The sequence below is a fragment of the Callorhinchus milii genome, unplaced genomic scaffold (assembly GCF_018977255.1).
Source record: "Callorhinchus milii isolate IMCB2004 unplaced genomic scaffold, IMCB_Cmil_1.0 Scaffold3, whole genome shotgun sequence".
NCBI classification, from domain to species: domain Eukaryota; kingdom Metazoa; phylum Chordata; class Chondrichthyes; order Chimaeriformes; family Callorhinchidae; genus Callorhinchus; species Callorhinchus milii.
The window spans coordinates 26,101,378-26,120,470 of NW_024704744.1; the positions used below are offsets into that span (position 1 = coordinate 26,101,378).

The following is a 19,093-nucleotide window of genomic DNA, read 5'->3' on the forward strand; positions in this document are numbered from 1 at the left end:
CACATTCATCTGCAGTAAAGAACCGTAAAATTATGAGTTTTTTCAATTGTTAATATGGCTAGTGCAAATAAATTTAAGTGGATTTAATAGGAAATTCAACAGCACTTGTACAAATCTGTAAATCTGATCGGTTTAAATAGTATAATCGCCTAAACCGTACATCTTAGTATGATTTATACAGATCAAACTTATGTGAGGTTTGCTGTACACCAAAAATTGGCACCATGCAACAAAATAATTGTCATTTAAGCAAAAGAAACTGGGTGCAACGGTCCACAGTATATCCCACGTTCAACCTGGGCGTGTTCTAAGCAGGCCACACAATGTGTGCACTCTATATCTCTCTTTTAAAACACAATGATGGTCCATATTCTCAAGTGAACCAAAAGTAAAGCTATAAACAGAAAACAGTATTTTTTGGTCAATAAAAACGTACAACAACAAAATTACATTTGTATAGCGCTTTTCACGTTCCCAATGTGCTGGACAGTCAGTGTTTCAGATCCAAGCTGGGGGTTGGGATTGGGGAGGGTGGAGGGCATGGGGGGGTGGGGGAAGCAGGGCGATCAAATGCACGGTTGAAGAGGAGGGTCTTGAGATGGGTCTCGAACGAGGCAAGGGAGAGCGCGAGGCAGAGGACTGCAGAATCGACTTCCAGAGTGTGGGGGCAGAGTGGCTGAAGGCCCGCCCGCCAATGGTGGGGTAGGCGAGGCTGGAGAAGTGTAGCAGGCCAGAGCCCACTGAGCGGAGGGAGCAGGTAGGATTGGTAGCGAGTTAGGAAGTCGCAGAGTTAATGGGGAGCAAGGCCATGGAGGGCTTTGAAGGTGAGGACCAGGATCTTGAACTGTATCCTCTGTGTGAGCAGTGGAAAGCAGTGGAGCTGGGCGAGGATGGGGGTGATAGGCTCATAGAGCCTGGTGCGAGAGAGGACACAGGCTGCAGAGTTCTGGATGATCTGCAGCCTATGGATTAATTTACTAAATTAAATTTTGTACTAAATTAATTTAGTGTAGAAAACAAACAGAATTCTCAAGGGTAAAAGCTCAAAATAGTTGAGTAAGAAAACCACAACATATTAACTAGGCATCTTGCTTGTTTAAATCGATCACTACACACACAAAAGTGCATGCTCTATGCAACTAGCAATATGGACCTATTATTAGCACAATTATTTCCGGTTGTTGCATCTTTCAGGATGTTGTATTTATTTATGGCTAAATGACGTCATACACAGCGATGATATTCAGCAGATTGGACGCCGACATGAAAACAGAGTTGGAAAGGGGATAAAAAGCACTTACTGAAGATAAACTTAATCTGATGTCTCCCAGTACCTCCCACATTGTTGAACTAATGTGCCTCTCATCTATAATCCAACATCAAATTTGGGGAATTGTGAGTCAATTTTTTTCTTTTTTTAAAAGATGTCGAGAGGAGTTGTAATGGTATAATAATTTCCAGCACCATATGTATACATACTAGCTGTACCCATTGCAGCTGCGCTTGCAACCAAAGGATCCAATATAGAATGTAGATTGGCACACACACACACTTACTTATCCTTGAAAGGCATCTTTATAATGATAAATATGTAATTTATAATCACTGGGATGTTCTCCCGACATGAAAAGCACTTTATAATGTAATTTTGTTGTTGTTGCCGTGGCTTAACTTCGTCTGTGTTCTTTATTTTGTTTCCACGGTCACTTGGCTACGTGCGTGCTCTGTGACGCAGGATGCCACAACGCCACGGTCAGCCAATGCGGCTACCCGGTGTAACTGCACGATGCCACAGCCCCACTTTGACTTGGCTGCCACCAGGTGTAACTGCAGCAAAAAACGCAAAACTGAAATACATTTTAGGTCATAAATCATGAATGATAGATAGGAGATACTCGAAAACAGATATGCCCATGTCACTCCCAGATGCAAGACCTTGCCGATAAGGAATAAATCATGCCTCTACTTCATTCGGTTATTGAGATCCTTCTTGAAGCACACAGACATTGTCGTTTTAGGGTTTTATATATATATATATATATATATATATATAACCCTAACAATTGTTTTTAAAGAAACTAAAATGTAAATTGTCTAGTTTTCATACAATAGTTATAGTATTACTACAAGAATCTGTATATTTAGAAGTACGGTATTGTATTTGATCATAAGTACTATTGCATTTTTATTCAAAGTGCTTGTTTGTTCAAATCTATTTCAACCAGTCTCTCTCCACTTTCAAAACCCTCCTAAAGTATCTAATGAGTTTTCCAATGAATATTGGAGTATTGTCCAAATATTTTTTTTTAAAAAATAGCTTCTCTGCGTAGGAACTGAACCACCAACAATGCACAAACCTTCCATTGGAGGGTGTGGAGATTTGTAGTATTGGTTAGCATTATTGGTAATTCAAAGTCTACAATTCTCTGATCTTTTACAATGGAAACTATCAAAAGGTCTGGAAAGTGTCAATTATTGATCAGTTGCTGAAACAGCAGACCTGCAACCTGCTGGACTGGACAAAATGAAACCATAACAAGCCTGTTTGCTGCAGCCTAGTTGACCTAGTATTTGTTTTCTTGGTTTATAAACAGTAAATTAGTTCGGCATTTGGTCCCCATCTCATGCCAATTCATGGCTTGGGGTTCAAGCTCCACATTATCACTCAAGCCTCATGCAACAATGGGGTAACGTTGTATTTTTAGAAGCACTCAATTCAAGTGAATTGTTTTCTTCTGCCTCTCATCCCCACCCTGTCCCCGTCCTCCACAATAACATTAAAGACTCCATGGTACTATTCGGAAAGTGAACAGCATTTTTCATGACATTTTCTGGTAAACAATCTTAGACAAAATTAGTCATTCACCTCATGGCTGTTTGTAGGAAATTGCTGAGCGCAAATTGGCTGCCTTGGTTGACTACAAATACAGTCACTACACTTCAGTTAAAAAAAATCCTGTGAAACGCTTTGAGATGTTGACGATTTGATATCAAATACAAAGAGTGCTATCTTCTCCATAATTAATTCATAATTTGTCCAAATGCAAAGACTAAATAACAGCATGACAATTCATCCAGCAGCCCATCTAAAAAACATATCCAATAATGCCAAAGCAAGAATGTTTGTACTTTTTATAGTAATTTGTTTTTCTATAAAGAATAACTAAAAAACAGGGTTCTATGTTTCACCATTAAAAAGCACAATTTTCATTACTCAATTACAGTTACACTGAATGGTTTAGCAAATTTAGATTCATGCAATACTACAAATTATAAAACTGATTTACAATTTGTCTTCAGCAGAATTATTTGAACAGTTATTCAAAATAAATCTTTCACAATCAGATCCAATTGTCCCACGCTGGCCCGAAAGAGTTAAATTAAAGTTGAAGAAATGTTGCTTTGCTGAATTTTATTTAAGAGTGAAAAACTGTTGTGAACTTTCCTACTTGAAATATGGTCTTTTAATTTTATACTTTTAAATCAGACTTGTGCAGACTGAGGAAAGGAAACATGGAAAGAGTTAAAAAAGACAAGATTGCTTGGATCAAATTACAGAAAAAGTACAAAAATTAGATAATTGAACCCTACAGCACTATGGTAAAATGGCACCAGTGAAAGTGAGCAGATGAAAGAAAAGGCAGGAAGGTATCATGGCTAAGTGACTTATCACCTCATTTTAATGCGTAAGTGGTTAGACTGATCAATAAACAGCCTGCAGACAACAAACCTCTCTGGGATACAACAGCTGAAAAGGCAAAATTTCTCAGTCATGATCTACATTTAAAAAGTGGAACTCAAGTGGAGACAAGGAACACAAAAATAGGAAATGTTAAAATTCTTCATGATGATAAATACTCGCTTATCTTGTAGTGCTGACAAAATGAAAAATGTCAACTGCTAGAAATCTGCAATTAAAAGATGAAAACACGGAGTAGGTGAATCATCATTTTAAAAGAGAAAGACGGATCAATTCAGGTGGATCACTGCACTAGAGAGCTTGGAGCCAACCCACGTTTTATAGTTTTTGATGACTGGCTGGCTCATCGGCAGAATGTGGAAGGGTAGACCAATCACTGGGGACAGGGAATCTTCCCACTCAGCTCTTGTTAACCCTGAAAGCCAAAGCCCTAACAGCAAGGGTATTCCTAACTGGACAAGCAGCGGGAAAGCTTGCCAGACAACTATATCAATTGCAAGCTATGCGATTTTAGCAGTACTCCAACGCACTCTATGGAGTCCCCAAGTTTTGGCTCTTGCCAACCTGCACCTATGACCTTTTGGAATTAGGTAAACAGGATGCGTCCCTCCAGGGAGAGTGTGCATTCCATTCTAACAACAACAACTTGCATTTGTATAGCACCCTTCATGTGGGGTAGTGTCCCGGAGCGCTTTACATTGGTGGAGTCTGACAACGAGCCGGGGGAGAGGGAGCTAACCATAAGCACGATCAAAAAGGAAGGTCGTTAGGTGGGATTTGTAGGTGGTGAGGGAGGGGGAAAGGTGAAGTGATTGAGGGAGAGAGTGCCAGAGTTTTGGGGCATAATGGCTGAGGCATGGCCACCGATGTTGGGAACGGATGGCATGAGGTACTAATAGGAGGCCAAGAGGCAGCTGAGTGGAGGCAGCGGGTGGTGGAGTGGCGGTAGCAGGTCGGAAAGGTAGGGATGCGCGAGGGAATTAAGTGATTTGAAAACAAGTGACAGGATCTTGAAATCAATCCTTCGGTGATTGGTAGTCAGTGGAGCCTGGCAAGGACTGGTGTAATGGGGGTACAGAGTTTCATGAGGAGGAGTTTTGAATGAATTAGATTTTGTGTGTGGTGGAGCTGGGGAGGCCAGCGAGGAGGGCACTGCAATATTCCAGCCGGGAATTAATGAAGGCGTGGACGAGGGTTTCAGCTGCATCAGCTGTGAGCTACGGACAGAGGCAGACAATCTGGTGGAGGTGGAAAATAGTGGTCCTGGTCAGGGAACGGATGTGCATTAGAAATTCCAACAATCTATTTCTGGAATTTCTATATGTAGGTGGGTGCATAGAAATCTCTTACTTTTAAGCATGGTGATGGGTTTCTGCATATGTCAGTCACCCGGCTGACCAAAACAAAATTGGTTTGAGCTTTAGAGGGATCAGACATCATAAAAATCAATGATTTACCATTTTGAAACTATGGACCTTTACTTGGCCTAAAGACTAATGGTTTTATCAGAATAGGTAGGTACATCTAGCATTATATCTAATGATTCTCCCCCCCACCACTCAAATGAAAATACACATTTGCTATGGTAGTGAACTAACCGAATGCTCGAATATTCAATTAGTGTAATATCATGTCAGATATTGACAGATTCACATCAGTGAAAAGGCTCCATCAGTTATTAGTCTTTTACTTTTTTATTGATTGGAGAAAAGGGCTGTTGGCATCTTCAAATTGAAGTGGAATAGTAGCTCATAAACTACAGAAATCTTCATATTGAAGTGGGATTTCTTTCAATCTCAAATATAAATATAACTTGGGGAAGTCAGATAATCTCTTCCATAGTTGTGCAAATTTATAGCCTCATTTTGAAGCAGCCTTTTTGATTCTGTGCCCAAAGAGGGTGACACAGGAGCATAATAATCCCTCCAAAAACAATACTAAAATTGATCATTTTCAATCTACGACTGTTTGTGGGACATTGCTGTGCGCAGTTGGCTGCCGCGTTCGCCCACAAATATACAGTCAATTCACTTTACAGTGTGTTTTGTGAAGCGCTTTGGGACGTCCTCCCGACGTGAAAAGCGCTATATCAAACGCAAGGATTATTATTATTATTATTACTGGGAATTGGGAACTCAATTCAATACTGATGGCACAGGAATAATTAACACTTATGCTGAAACACTGCACTGTAATATCACATAAAAGTGAATATTAGAACATGCGAGTCATTTCAATTGGAAGGAAAATGAGAGGTTAGGTACAAGAAAATGTTTGTTTGCAATGACTGAACTTCAAAGAATGAAGAAGACTACCTATATTAAGTAACATAGCATTCTTCATTCATTCAATCTTCAAATACAAATAGGAAGTACATCAGAAACTGTAGGCAGGTCCCTTGAGGACTTATAGCTGCAAGCTAGTTGTAACAGAATCAAACAAAGACACTCTTCATTGGAGTAGTTAAGCCAAGGCAGCAATGTTAGAAACAACTGAAACATGTTCCAGGTATTTTTTTTATAGCTCAGCCAAGAGGCGGTCTACATGCATTAGTCAAAAAGTAGCCATGCAGTGACCTCCAACCTGCAGGTAGTTCCAAACCTACCACAGTTTCACAGCTCAGTTTGATACTTTGTTTAGTAATTGGCTTTCAAATGGTTTTGTTCTCAAAGATAGGGATATTAAGAGTAGCAACAATCTTCTGTCATATTTCTATCTGACACCCTGTGCACCTTGTGCTTCTCCATTTGTAAGAAACTTCAATTGCATTGCAGAAGCATCAGGATCAACACCATGGAGGTTTATGTAACTGTACTAGCAGTGGAAGGAAGCTAAGGCTACACCGGCAGCTTACAGTTGCTCTATGTGCAACGTGGCCATGAGATGCTGCCCAATCCATAACAAAAAAAATTTCACGACAATGCCAAAAGTTGTTCCAGGAAAAGGCTTTAAATCCAAAGTACACAAGCAAGCTGGAAACAGAAGTGCAACCGAGCTATAGGTATACAGACAGGTTTCAGTATTGAGCCCGGATCAATTGAACTGAAAGGAACATCATTCCTGCTCTTATTTGCTCCTTAAAAAGTTTTTTTTTTTGACCTAACACCTGCAGAAACCGGTCACCACCCTTAAGAGCATCCAAAGGACATTGCAAGTTCCATGCATCCCACCTACACATGGAAATTCTCAAGATATTTATTCAACTGGAATGCGCACTCTCTCCTTGGAGGGATGCATCCTGCTTTCCTAATTCTGGAGAGCATGAGGTGCAGATTGGCAAGAGCCAAAGCTTGGGAACCCCAGAATGTGGTTAGAGTGCTGCTGGAGTATAACCATTAAAACTGCATAGCGTGCCGATAAAAGCATGGTCGGTTAAGGCTTTGGCTTACTGAGTTAACAAGAGCTGAGTGGGAAGAATCCCTGCATCCAGTGACTGGTTTGCCCTTCCAATTCCTACGATGAGCCATTGGCTGTCATAAGCAGTGCGTTGGGAGTATTACAGTATTACAGGAATTGAACTACCGAGACAACCACAGAGTGTTAGCTCTTTAAACAGAAGACATTCAATAACAGAGCAGATTCCTTCAATTTATAACAAATTACTGAATGGGACAGTATCCCTCGGGATTTCCTCCTCCGCAAGAGCATGGAGAAAATTCCTATTTGTATCTACAGGTTGAACGAATGTGGAAAAAATTCCTTCTTGTTGTGGACTCACCATTCCATTCTTCTTGTGGTAGTAGCTGAGGACAGGAAAACGCCCACCTTGACGGAATGTAGCAACTTTTTTCAGTGTCTCATCATCAATCGATTTTGGCACAGTAAAAATGGGAGGATACGATGGACAGATTGTGAAATCCTTGTTCACATAACTCAGTCTCCATTCATCGGTCTGAGAAAATAAGTGCATGAAAGCTTTATGTACTCCACATTTCATTATAGAAAAGACAACGTCTCATTTGCAATTAAAAACGTACACTTAATTGATTTGTTGGTTGGGATATGAAAAGAAACAAATGGTCAATGGTCTGACTTTTCTTTAGTACTGGAAAGATGACACTTGTGGGTTAGCTCGTTTGTAAAGCTGAAAATGACCTTTTGTAAAGCCTTCAGTGTGGAAAACTTAAAATTTACAGTTCTCAAGACTGTATCTGGATGTTTTCCATCCAATTCTGAATGATAATAAGTCACTTCCTTCAAAAAAAAGTGAAAATGCAGAAATATCAGGCTTCTTAACAGCCAAGGAGCTGGTTCCTCAGAAAGGGAAGGTCATGCCGACATCATTGTCTGCTTTGCAGAAGTGACACTGGTGATGAACCGCATGATAACAGGCTGCACTGAATAGGAAGTGATTCATAGAATCATACAGCACAGAAGGAGACCATTCGGCCCATCGTGTCTGTGCCGGCTCTTTGAAAAGAGCTATCTAAATCAATCCCACTCCCCTGGTCCCTCCCCATAGCTCAGCCAACTTGTCCACCCCAAATAATTATCCATCTGCCACTTTCTTGCACTCACCTAGCCTGTCTATTTCTCTTTGCATTCTTCGTGTCATCCTCACAGATTACTCTCCCACCTATCTTTGTATTGTCCATGAATTTAGACACGTTAAGTTCTATTTCCTCATCTAAATCATTGATAAATCACTGGAACTCATTGGACCCTCTCCAATGCCTTGACATCCTTCCTAAAGTGTGGTGCCCAGACCTGAACACAGTACTCTAGCTGAGGTCCCTCTTCCGGTTGAGTATTTTCACCCGATTGTTCCTTGTCCCTTTCCATAAGTACTCTAAACCTCATGATGTTGTGATAACTGTTGTCCAGATGCTCTTCTACTGAAACCTGCTCCACTTTATTCCTCAGAACTAGATCCAGCACTGCTTCCTTCCTCGTTGGGCTGAAAACACCTAACAGAGTAACAGCTCCTTCTCTGCTCCTTAACGCGAACCAAATAGATATTCTACAATAATTATTTTCATATCATTATAAAGATTACAATTCGTAGTGTAATTAACATTGTCAGTATAATTTAAGAAAGAAGTTTTTAAGAGTCTCATAACGTCAAAATGATTTGCAGGTAATTATTATCAACTGTAGTGACTGATTTGTAGGCAAACAGCCCCACAATGTGGTTGAAGCACTCGGTTTGTGAGAAGGGGCATCTGGAAAGATGAGAAGCATTCGGCTTCAGGAAGCCATTATACTTTTTTCCTTTCATAAAAGCTGGGCAAAGTGTTTCAAAAAGATTCAAAAGGATGTCAGCATTTTCATGATCATTCTCAGAAATAATCTAGAGCCTAAGAAATAGCCTGTGGATATATATATATATGTTTATTTCTGAATCATTAGGGGACAGTTTTCCTTATTACTAATTGAAAACTAATGTACATATTAATTACATTGTATTAACGGATCTTATCCATCACAATGCAAATATGACATGCACAATAAACTGGGGCTGCTGCAAAAGTAAGGCTGAAGAAATAATAAAGGCTTTGGAAGATGAAAACACAGTGAGGAAAGTGAGTCATGCTGGAGAAGTGGGAGGCTAAAGGAAGCCTCTACAAAATAAAATTCTTTGAAGTCAGGAGTATCTGATCTTCCTCTTACTTCTACATACGTGTCAATCTGTTAAAACAATTATTCCTCCCACACAGTCAGCAATTGAAGGTCAATGTGAAAAATGCAAGCGCTTCATTCTGTACAGAACAGCCTCACAGTAACTCGAAACCACTATAGTACTTTTTTTAAAAACTGAAACATGACATCTTTTTTAAGGAATAGAGAATTAAATATTAGTGGTTTTGTATTTACTGACACTGATCCTACACCAGACTTTGAATCTCCTCATTTAACAAAGATCAGATGGGTCTCTGCTGGAATCCAACAATAGGAAGAGATAACCAGTTGAAGAGGTGGCTTTTAATCCAGTGAGATGCTCTTACTTTGTGGGATCATTGAACATGTCAATATATTTTTTAAATGTCTAAAGCTGTGCAGCTCACATACAGACCTTACATAATAATGATTAAAAAAAGCTTAAAAAAAACTTAATTTCTCCTAGTCTAATGTTAGTATTTTCAGGAAAGTTAAGCATTTTATTCTGTCATCCCAGCATTCTCATTTTCTCTCTTCCAATTGATTCTCCTCCCAGCCTTATCCAGTCATAAGTGGTGCTCCTCAGGCCTCTATCTTTGGTTCTCACCTTTTCACTATTTATATGCACGACTTACTTCCAAATGGACCCAGGTGACACCCAACTCTCTCTCTCCCTGCCTCTATCCTTGATTCCACGACCAATGCAGTTCTAACTGATTGTCTGTCACACATAATTCCTGGATGAGCCATAATGTGGTTCCCAATCCCCAAGGAAATCAAATTCAAGATCCTCATCCTCACTTTCAAATCTCTCCAAGGCCACACCCCTTTGCGAGCTCCTACAACCCTCTGTCCCAGCCGCTCCCTCCACTGAGCAAATGTCAGATAGCTCATGTCCTTCACCTACTCCACACCACTGTTGACGGGCAAGATTTCCGCTATTCTCCAGACCCTCTTCTTTGTGCCCTCCCTCAGCTTCTTCAAAACACACCTTAGGACTGGTCTATGACTAATCTGTTCACCACTTGTCCACCTCCTCAGCTCTCCAGTAGCTCCGGTTTTCAACCAGCTGTGTGAAGTGCTTTGACGAGTCCTTCTGATGTGAAAGGTGCCATTTACATATAAATTGTTGTTGAACTTACTAGTTCTGAAAGCAGAGTAAACTCATGTTCTGGAAGGAAGGAGTGCCACCCGTCTTCTAAGACTTCAAACATTGGACGATAAAAGAAAGGATACATCAGTGTGGTGGAATCCAGAGTAGATAAAGCCTAGATAGGACAAAGTAAGGTTATAATCACTACCAAAGATATTCAGTGAAATTATTACAACAGAGGGAAATAATTATTGGAAAACAACAAAATCTTAAATCTAAACAGAATTAATTACTTGGGTTGAATCATCGCAATATCGTTAGAAATATCACAGACACATCTTGAACAGCTAAATTCTCAACATTACCAACATATGAAACTTTTCTATTGTTTGGTTTATAATGAACCATCAGAAAAAGGCTGCAAGATCACTCTATTGTCAATACTTTCAACTTTGTGAATGGGCTACAAACTCAAGCACATCATATGAACTAAGTATCAGTTAGAAAGATCATCATACACTGGTGAGGTGAAATATAGGTAAAAGGAACTCCTTGTCATGAATGCAGGAACTTAGAAAATAAAGGGTATTTAATTGTTAAGAAATTTAGGGTATAAAAGAGGAGGCGGCTCAAATTATGTAAAGTCATTGTCACTGTCACTGAGGAGTAGTAACGGGGGATTACCACATTGTTGGAGGGGTCATATTTTGGATGTTAGAATAGATCCCACCTTCCTCTTCAGGTGAACTGAAAGATAAAGATCCCATGATATTATTTGAAAAGACAAGAGAATTTCTCTTATTGTCCTCGTCAACAATCCTCCAGATTTGGTCATTCATCAAAGTGTTGTTCGTGGGCCTTGCTGGCACAAATGATTATGGTGTTTGCCTATAAAACAGTTCCTATTCTTAATGTTCACCTACAAATTACACAGTTTACAACAAATCCTCTGAAATGCCTTCAGAAAATGTTGAAGCTTGAAGGAACCAGGATTGTAATTCCATTGCATCTTGCCCAGTTTCACAGACATATTATCAACTTCCCTATCAGTTAGCCGATTCAATAGCCATCAATGGGGGGAGAAAGTGAAGAAACAGGAAATGATTGTTGTAAAATAATGTTAGTGAATGCAGAATTATCACTAGCTCACTAGTTTAGCTGCATGGAATGCTTTGAGATGTCCTCCTGACGTGAAATGTGCTATATAAATGTAAATTGTTGTTCCTAGTTACGCACAGAGCAAATGCCTTTGCTAGCAGAAAAAAGACTCAGAAATACCTTTAGAAATATGTTTCCAGCATGCAAAATGTAGTCATAAAACTGTTTACTATTCCTCATAAGTGTTTGACATTATCCAAAAAATATTAGCTTTCATTCTTGTTCTAATTCAATTTACTTAATTAATACAAGACTTGAACCAATTAAACAATCAGAACTTACTATAAATATTTCTCACTCTCCCCTTTTAAAATATTATGCCTTTGTGGGTGATTAAACTGAGGTCGGAATGAGGTGTATTGCATTCTAACTGTGTGCAATTGGCTGTCTTGTTTCACCCACAAAATATACAGTCAATTTGCTTTACAATATATTCTGTGAAGTGCTTTGAGACGTCTGGAAGACGTGATAAGGTGCAATATCAAATGCAAGGATTATTATTATCAACACACTTCTTTCCAGTAAATCCAGCTTTCAGTAACTTCTCAAGTGGTGCTCGCCGGTTCAAAGTTAAAACTGTTCTTTGCAATTGGCCAAAATTGTTCTTGAAGCTCAGTGGTTAGAGCACTTGCCTCGCAAGCGAGAGATCTGGGTTTGATTGCCGGCAGGGCGAAAAACTGGGTAAGTTTCCTTACTCCACACGCCTCTGTTTACTTAGCAGGAGGAACCCAGTTGTTAGTCAATTGGCAGATCGCTTTTCCAGAGGTAATAATTCCTTCAAAAAACAATTTGGCCACATCAATCCAACACTGTTGTGGGACACTGCTGTATGCAATTGGCTGGCACGTTTCCCCCACAAAATATAGTCAATTCATTTTACAGTATATTCTATGAAGCGCTTTGAAATGTCTTGAAGACATAAGGCGCTATATCAAATGCAAGGATTATATTATTAAAATTCTATTCTGATCAGCCTATCAATTAGAATAGTTTATGGATTCATTGGCATTGTCTAAACTAGGAATATAAACATCCAAATCTGTGAAAATGTGTAAAATAATCCTTGCAATTTTATTGAAGCAATCATTAAATGCTAAAATACAGGATCATATCAATATCTAAAGTTGCAATTTAATTTCTTAAGTAAGTCAGGGGACAAGCTGTTCACTTCGTCCTTTCACTCCTGGAATGTGGATTTAAATCTAGTTCAAAAGATTATGTAAATTGTATTCTAACTGTCTCAATTGAACACCTCACAAGAATGGCAAATACAGAAAGTTACATAAGGATCAAGATTAAAGTGGACAGAGACATTTGCCTTACATCTTGCACATACTATGAGTCTTTAGCAATTCCTCAATGCTAACACCAGATACTGTACCAAGCTTTAAAAAAAAGGAATCCGTTGGTCAGCGCTAAACATGAACAGCAAAGAAAGAACCTCACACTTCAAAAAATATATTGGTTCATGCTGCCCTAAAACACTCAACACACTTTTTCAAAAACAAATAATACCATAAAAAGTCTCACTTCAATAGAACTGGCGATGTTCAAACATTCTTCCATGCCAGGAATGTCAAGCTGGATAATACGCAAATCTTTACATTTTATAGTTATTGTTCCCAGTGGCCCGGCAAACCTGAAATACAACAACACAGACATGTAGGAAAGGTAGTACTTCCGCGGAGTCCTGTAGATAGTGGTTAGTGCGCTTGCCTCTCTTAACGAGAGGACTCAAGTTCGATTCCCAGGCAGGGTGAAATCTTAAGCAAGTTTCCTTACTCCTCATGCCTCTGTTTACCAAGCAGTAAGTAGAAACACGGTTGTTAGTCGATTGGCGGATCACTTTCCAGGGGTGATAATCCACAAAAACAACCTGGTCACTCAATCCACAATTGTTTGTGGGACACTGCAGTGTGCAATTGGCTGCCACGTTTCACCCACAAAATACGTAGTCACACCATTTTACAATATATTCTGTGAAGTGCTTTGAGACTTGATAAGGAGCTACGTCAAATGCAATACGTTTTTAACCTTTCAACCTTTTCACTGACCCTCCCACTTCCTTCAATACAGAATTCAAGCTGGTCCAAGCCAACCATTTCCAGAACAGGTATCATCATAAGAATAAAACGATTAGAAAAATGTCTCAAGCACATAGAGCTCTTTTCCAGGAGCTTTCTTGGATAGCCATGGAGATCAATCACATTACAAATGTAGCAGATCCTCAGATTTTCATCATATCTTTCCTAAATGACTCACTGGGTACACCTCCTTGAAATTAGCCACTGACATGTGCGTTGCTGCCCATCAAACTAACAGTCCTCCAGGACACATTTGATTTCCCTCCTTCTCGGGTGCCTTGGAGTCCTCTGAACTCCTTCCCCTCTGGGCTTCCTCCCGCAATGACCCATCCATCCTCCTTGGTCACTCTTCTCCACAGCTCCGTCTTCTCCAATCTCGATTCCCTTGCTCCCCTCTCTACCCAAACCGTCTCCTACTCACGTAAGTCACCATAGTACACCAGCCACCTACGCTCCCTTAAAGCACAGGTGCATGCCACTGAACACACTTGGCTTAAATCGAACGTAATGGTCAATCTGCAAATCTGGCTGGACCTTATCAAATCCTACCTCTCCGTCCTCACCTCCACTAAATTGTCATTTCCTGTAGCTCAGTGGTTAGAGCACTCGCTTTGCAAGTGAGAGACCTGAGTTCAATTCCAGGCAGAGGGCGAAACCTTGGGCAAGTTTCCTTACTCCACACAGAGCCTAATAATAATCCCTCCAAAACAAAGCAATAATAAATTGGTCATTTTCAATCTACGACTGTTTGTGGGACATTGCTGTGCGCAATTGGCTGCCGCGTTCGCCCACAAATATACAGTCAATTCACTTCACAGTCTATTCTGTGAAGCGCTTTGGGACGTCCTCCCGACGTGAAAAGCGCTATATCAAATGCAAGGATTATTATTATTATTATTATTTTACTCCAAGACAATCTTAGAGGCCAAGGACAACCCCAGGCTCCTCTTCTATATCACCAACCGGCTACTCCGCCCACCCTCTCACGCCTCATCCATTCTCACCTCCAATGTCAATTGCGAGGCGATGCTGGACTTCCTCGAATCCAAAGTTGAGGGGATCCACTCAGCTGCCTCTGCCCTTCTGTCTACTACCCCCTCCCCATCTCCCCCTCCCACCCGGGCCCCAACCCATCCTTCCCTCCACACCTTTGATCCTGTCTCCCCCTCCTCTCTCGCCATCACTTTAACCCGCATGAAACCAACCACCTGCTCCCTCAACCCCATCCCTACCCCTCTCCTTACCTCCCAGCTCCACCTCCTTACCCCTCTACTCACAGACATCATAAACCTCTCCCTGTCCACTTGTACTGTTCCCACCCAATTAAAAATGGGCTTCATCACTCCTATCATTAAAAAACCCTCCCAGGACCCTCCACTGCTCTCAAACTATTGCCTCTTCTCCAACCTCCCTTTCCTCTCCAAGGTCCTGGAATGAGTTGTTGCTTCCCAACTTCGCTCCCTCCTCTCCCGCCACTCCCTTCAAGAACCCCTCCAATTGGGTTTCCATGCCACCCACAGCACAGAAACAGCCCTGGTCAAAGTGACAAATGACAATCTGTCCATCTGCGACCAGGGCTCCCTCTGCTTCCTCGTCCTCCTTGACCTCTCTGCTGCCTTCGACACCGTTGATCACTTTATCTTCATCCACCATCTCTCCTCTCACCTCAACCTTCACAGTTCTGTCCTTGACTGGTTCAGATCGTACCTCTCACACTGCCTCCACTTCACCTTCACAAATGGTTTCTCCTCTAGCCCCCGCACCGTCTCATAGGGCGTTCCTCAGGGCTCTGGCCTTGGTCCCCTCCTCTTCAATATCTATGTGCTCCCTTTTGGTGACATCACCTGCAGACATGAGGGCAATTTCCACATGTATGCAGATGACACCCAACTGTACCTCACTGCCTCCAGTTGAATGTCAACAAGACCAAGGCTCTCCTGATTGGCTCCCGTCAGTGCCTCCACATCTCAGCCGCTGACAGCATCACCATCCACGGATGCACACTCCACCTTACTAAGCCAGTATTGAACCTTGGCATCTTGTTTGACCCTCAATTGTCCTTTCTACCCCATATCCGTGCCGTGACCCACTCTGCCTTTCCCCACCTCTGTAACATCGCCCAGCTCTGCCACTGTTTCACACCGGAGGCCGCTGAAACCCTCATACGCTCATTCATTACATCGAGGCTTGACTATGCAAACTCCTTGCTTGTTGGCCTCCCCAATTCATCCCTCCATAGACTGCAGACCATCCAGAACTCTGCAGCCCTTGTATTCTCCCGCACCAGGCTTCGTGACCCTATCACCCCCATCCTCGCCTGACTCCCATCACACAGAGAATACAGTTCAAGATCCTGGTCCTCACCTTCAAAGACCTCCATGGTCTTGTTCCCTCCTACCTCTGTGACCTCCTAACCCTACCATCCTGCCCGCTCCCTCTGCTCAGCGGGCTCTGGCCTGCTTCACCTCTCCCGCCCCACCATTGACTTGTGGGCCTTCTGCCACTCTGCCCCCACCCGCTGGAACTCCATCCTGCAGTCCCTCCGCCTTGGCCCCTACCTTGCCTGCTTCAAGACCCATCTCAAGACCCTCTTCGACTGTGCTTTCGATCACGCTGCTTCGCCCCCTGCCCTCCACCTTCCCTAATCCTGACCCCCAGCTCAGATCCGAAACTCGCACTGTCCAGCGACATCCTCATATGGGACCAAAACCTTGTCTAGCGTCTTGGGACGTCCTCCAGACGTGAAAGGCGCTATACAACTGTAATCTTGTTGTTGTTGTCCTCCCGACATGAAAGGCACTATACAAATGTAACTTTTGTTGTTGTTGATATTCTAACATTGAGTGTCCCCTAGAATGTGCTGGAGAACCCTTTCTTTTCCCTTCCATCACGATTCTCACTGATGATGTCTATGAAGGCCACAGCACTGGACTGCTCACAGCAGCTCACTGCTGGCGGTGCTGGTTACACCTTATTGTTTTGCATAAAAGCTGGTTTCAGCTCAAAAAGCTGAATGCTCCAGACCAGTTTCATGGCCATTACCACTGAGAATCATGGGTGTGTGTGTTTGTATATATGGGAAAGGAGGGAGGAGGGCTGAAAAGAGAGGTTGTTATCAACATATCCAGGAAGTGTTCAATGCATTTAACATCAAATGCATTGGTAAATTGACCACACTGTCGTGTCAACATACTTTCTTTGCACTATCTCAACCACTTTCTTAAGGCCACATATATTCAGAAAATATGTATAGCAATGTCCCACAAACAGCCATGACATCAAAGACCAATTTTATCTGGGGAGTGGTCAGTTTGAACACTTGGAGGAACTATCTTGTCTTTTCAAATAGTGCCATGGACTATAACAATCAATCACTGACACCCCCACCCACACCCACAATATCATTCTCAACTATGAAATCCATAAAACTGGTCTGAGGCATTCAACAACTTGTATGTATATAGCGCCCTTCGCTCTGGGCAGCAGCATGGTGAGCACTTATTGAGCTGAAACTAGATTTTTACAAAAATCCAAAGATTACAGAATACTAAAATATAAACATTTAATATAGCATCTTGCCGCATTGGTGAGACATCTCAAAGCATTTCACAGGAATTACCATACAGTGAAGTGACTGTGTATTTGTAGAGAAACAGAGCAGCCAATTTGCACAAGGCAATGTCCTGTCGTGGTTAGCACTCTTGCCTTGCAAGTGGGAGAACCCGGGCTTGATTCCCAGGCAGGGCAAAACCTTAGGCAAGTTTCCTAGTTCCACACACCCCTGTTTACCTAGCAGTAAGTAGAAACCTGGTTGTTCGTCAATTGGCGAGTCGATTTATAGGGGTAATAAACCCTGAAAAAAAATTGGGTCACTCAATCGATGACTGTTTGTGGAATACTGCTGAGTTCAATTGGCTGCTGCGATTCGCCCACAAAAGATAGCCAATCCACTTTGCAATATATTCTGTGAAGCGTTTTGAGATGTCTCAATGATGCTATATCAAATGCAAGGATTATTATTATTATTATTATTACAATAAATGACAATAAATAACCAATTCTAGCTGTGGATTGTTGGTAGGAGAAACTTCTGGATCTATTAAAATAGTGTGAAGGGATCTTTACATCCACCCGAAAAGGCAGATGGGGACCTTGATATAACATCTCACCTCCGATTAGGCTGCACACCCCACGGATCGCATTGGATTGACAGCCTGCACTGTGCACCGTGAGCTCAAAGTCCCGATGTGGGGCTTGAACCCCAAATCTTGTGACTCGGGGGCAAGAGCGTTACCCACCGCGCCAGCCCGACACCCACCCTGGCTGTAAATATCTAAAGGGGCCAAATGTAGTTCCTGAGTGGGAGGTCTGTCAGCTTCGATGCATGTTCAGGTTTGGGAGAAGTGCCCTTAATATTTTCCAGCCCTGGGCTTAATCTCCATCGCGACACTCACCCGTGAGGGCGACGGAGCCTCGGACTGAGAGGCTCCTGTGGCTAACATTTACATTGCGGCTTAAGAGCGCCTCCGTTTAGACATTACACAAAGGGAGGAGTGACGGGGGCACCTCTTGTCGATGCTGTCGATGTCGGAGTGGAGCAGCCACAGCTCCTCGCTGCTGTCCTGGCGCGAGGACAGGATCAGGTGGTGGCCGGTCAGACACAGCGTCCCCTCCACCCGCGGCAGGAAGGGCCTGTGCAGCACCGCGCCGTCCACCCGCGGCGTCTTGATCAGCTCCGCGAACTCCATCTCTTGTCTGTCTGTCTCTCTCCCCCCCGCCGGCCCGTCCTCTCAGCGCGGCTCACGCGGCGCGGGGTGGGCTGTGCTTCTCTACAACCAACAGTGATGACGAACTGCAGCCCGCGGCCTGTCCGCCCGCCCGCCTTCACAACAACAACCGCCGGAAACCCGTGCAACCCGGAAACTCGTCCGGAAGCGCGTGCTTACCCCTTCCCCCCACACCACCACCCCGGACAATCGTTCCGCTCCCACACAGTTCCCCTCCTCCCAGTGACATCACCGCTGGCGGCGTACGCATGCGCTCTTTGAATGACATTTCTTGTTGGCGTGGCAGTGCAGGAGCAGTGGGAGGGTCCACTCACCATGAGGTCACGTGTCACAGTAATAATAATAATAATAATCCTTGCATTTGATATAGTGCTTTTCATGTCAAGAGGACATCCCAAAGCGCTTCACAGAACACATTGTAAAGTGAATTGACTGTATATTTGTGGGCGAACGCGGCAGCCAATTGCGCACAGCAATGTCCCACAAACAGTCGTAGATTGAAAATGACCAATTTATTATTGTTTTTGGTTTTGGAGGCATTATTATTAGGCTCTGTGTGGAGTAAGGAAACTTGCCCAAGGTTTCGCCCTCTGCCTGGAATTGAACTCAGGTCTCTCGCTTGCAAAGCGAGTGCTCTAACCACTGAGCTACAGGACTCCATCATCCTTACCTA

The 19,093-nt window shown here is 42.5% G+C and overlaps 1 protein-coding gene across 1 annotated transcript in view; it reads right to left on the reverse strand.

The window, feature by feature from the left end:
* The window catches only part of mtmr9 (myotubularin related protein 9), a 34,806-nt gene extending 16,261 nt beyond the window's left edge, over positions 1–18,545 (reverse strand). The window contains exons 1-4 of the mRNA XM_007904458.2: positions 18,200–18,545; positions 13,080–13,188; positions 10,441–10,566; positions 7,419–7,592 (exon numbers count right to left, since the gene is read on the reverse strand). Coding sequence (XP_007902649.1) covers positions 7,419–7,592; positions 10,441–10,566; positions 13,080–13,188; positions 18,200–18,381 — 591 coding nt within the window. The 5' untranslated portion in view covers positions 18,382–18,545. The remainder of the gene's footprint in view (positions 1–7,418; positions 7,593–10,440; positions 10,567–13,079; positions 13,189–18,199) is intronic.
* Positions 18,546–19,093: the final 548 nt, after the last annotated feature.